The sequence below is a fragment of the Monopterus albus genome, unplaced genomic scaffold, assembly GCF_001952655.1.
Source record: "Monopterus albus unplaced genomic scaffold, M_albus_1.0 scaffold37.1, whole genome shotgun sequence".
Lineage (NCBI taxonomy): Eukaryota > Metazoa > Chordata > Actinopteri > Synbranchiformes > Synbranchidae > Monopterus > Monopterus albus.
The window spans coordinates 838053-840078 of record NW_018127917.1 but is presented as its reverse complement, the minus strand read 5'-3'; the positions used below and the strand labels follow the sequence as shown (position 1 = coordinate 840078).

General features: G+C 38.9%; 1 protein-coding gene across 2 annotated transcripts in view; it reads left to right on the top strand.

The window, feature by feature from the left end:
- The first annotated feature begins 1307 nt into the window (after window positions 1-1307).
- Window positions 1308-2026, top strand: part of LOC109959111 (ectopic P granules protein 5 homolog) — an 8297-nt gene continuing 7578 nt past the window's right edge. Inside the window, exon 1 of one of the 2 annotated variants that reach the window (XM_020598230.1) lies at window positions 1308-1679. In XM_020598230.1, the coding sequence (XP_020453886.1) occupies window positions 1671-1679 (9 nt within the window). In that variant the 5' untranslated portion in view covers window positions 1308-1670. The remainder of the gene's footprint in view (window positions 1680-2026) is intronic. The other variant, XR_002274761.1, reaches the window with a different exon arrangement.

Sequence of the window (2026 nt, the reverse complement as noted above, 5' to 3'; positions counted from 1 at the left end):
AAAGAGGGAAGTCTGGGCATCTTTGCTTAGACTGCTGCCCCCGCGACCCGGTCCCGGATAAGAGGAGGAAAATGGATGGATGGATGGAGGCTGAATGTGATCTTCTACTGTGTTATATTAATATACAGTAGGCTATGTACCCTGGGCTCCCTGTATGGCAGTACTGATACTAAGTGAATTATTCTGGTGAAAAGTAAAGTAAAGTAAATTAAAATCAACTGTAACCTCAGTGGTTGACATTATTCTGTATAGGTTTATGTTCAGATTGTTGCTTCTTTACAGGCAATCCTGAGTTGTTACCCATTTCCGAGACATGTATTAAATTCATTGGTATTGCTGCTTTTAGCAGCTGCACTTGGCAGCTGGTACATATGCAGTAGGAGGTAAGGAGGCATTGAAGATCGTTTATGAGATAAGGAGGCATCACTGTAACACCACTGAATAATCAGAGAGAACTGGGTGTTTCTCTGTAGTTTGAACATCTCAGAGTGACACGTATTAACAGGTAAAACTATCAGCCGATCTCACATCAGTGATGGAAATGTAGCACATTCTGTACGCACACAAATGGTTATGAAGATTTGTTGTGTGTTCTTCAGTTCAACAACAGTTAAAAGTGTAACATTACAAATTATGCACTGATATCTGGAATAGTAGTTTAACTATTCAAAACTGTTTTACACTGAAAGTGGATTTTTCAAAGTTTCAATTTTGGGTGCCAGCCCCACTTCTACCCAGCTTGAGCATCACCTGCTGAATAAAGTTTAAAGTGTATTTCATGCACTTGGGGTATTCCAGGTGCAGAACATGCAACAGTCAAAAAAGGACACAGAAGGCCTGAGCTGAGGTGGGTTGGCCACTTCATTCATCACTACACTCTCTTCCAAGATGAGGCCCACTCTGGATGGGTTGAGCTGAGGATTTTCTTGATCAACACAGAACATCATATAAACTACACTGACAGTAATTATTAAAAAGTCTATACTGGTCTTAAATTGACTTTTCATCAACTGCCATAATTGGATCTGTACATTACATGTACTGTTTGCAACCTCTCTCTTCCACTCTGTACTCTCTTCTCTCAACAAAATTAAAATAAATAAGTGAAAACCCAAGATTATCTTTAATGTTAATTTGAGCCCATTCATACATTTGTGGTCAAATCTTTTCAGTTTCTGTTGTGTCATAATTCAATAATGCAGATATTCAAAATTGTTTTAAGTTAAAATTTAACAACAGACTATATAGCAGAGTATAATGTGTGCAAGTGTAAGCCTTGTCATAATGGAGGGACTCTCGCTCTCCTAGAAACAAGATGTGGGTGTCTGTGTATAAAGTTGGACTTGGGACAATGCGATATGAGTCTAAAATAGGGGAAACAAAACGTAAAATTACGAGAAAAGGGGGAAGTGTATTAATAATGGTAATTGAGAAGAGGAAGAGTGGTTGCTAAGTAACGTTGATGGGAAGGCGGGACAACCACCCGAGTACAGTTTCCGGGTTAGACAGAGGGAAAACATATGTGTAGCGTAGGTTATCTGACTGCACCAGAGTGCAGAGGAAGAGTGTGTGCTAAAGTTGTGTCGAAGTTCTGTTGACACTGTGGGAACGTTTGCTGGACTCCAGTTGGAATAAGGAGGGGACACTTCACCGGTGTGGCAATCATAGGGATGTCACTGGTATGTAAATTGTTTTATGTAAAACGGAAAGAGTGTTTTATCGCTGTGTTCAGTATGATATGCTAATTAGCGTGCGGGTTTATCGTCTTATTCAAAGTAGCGACGTTTGTACTTTGCGTTATGTAAGTTAGCTTATGTGAAGTCATTTATACAGAGTGTAAACACTGTATTTCATTAAGATTTAAGTTAAACCTTCAACATACAGTATTGTTCAAAATAATAGCAGTACAATGTGACTAACCAGAATAAGCCAGGTTTTTAGTATATTTTTTATTGCTACATGGCAAACAAGTTACCAGTAGGTGCAGTAGATTCTCAGAAAGCAAACAAGACCCAGCATTCATGAT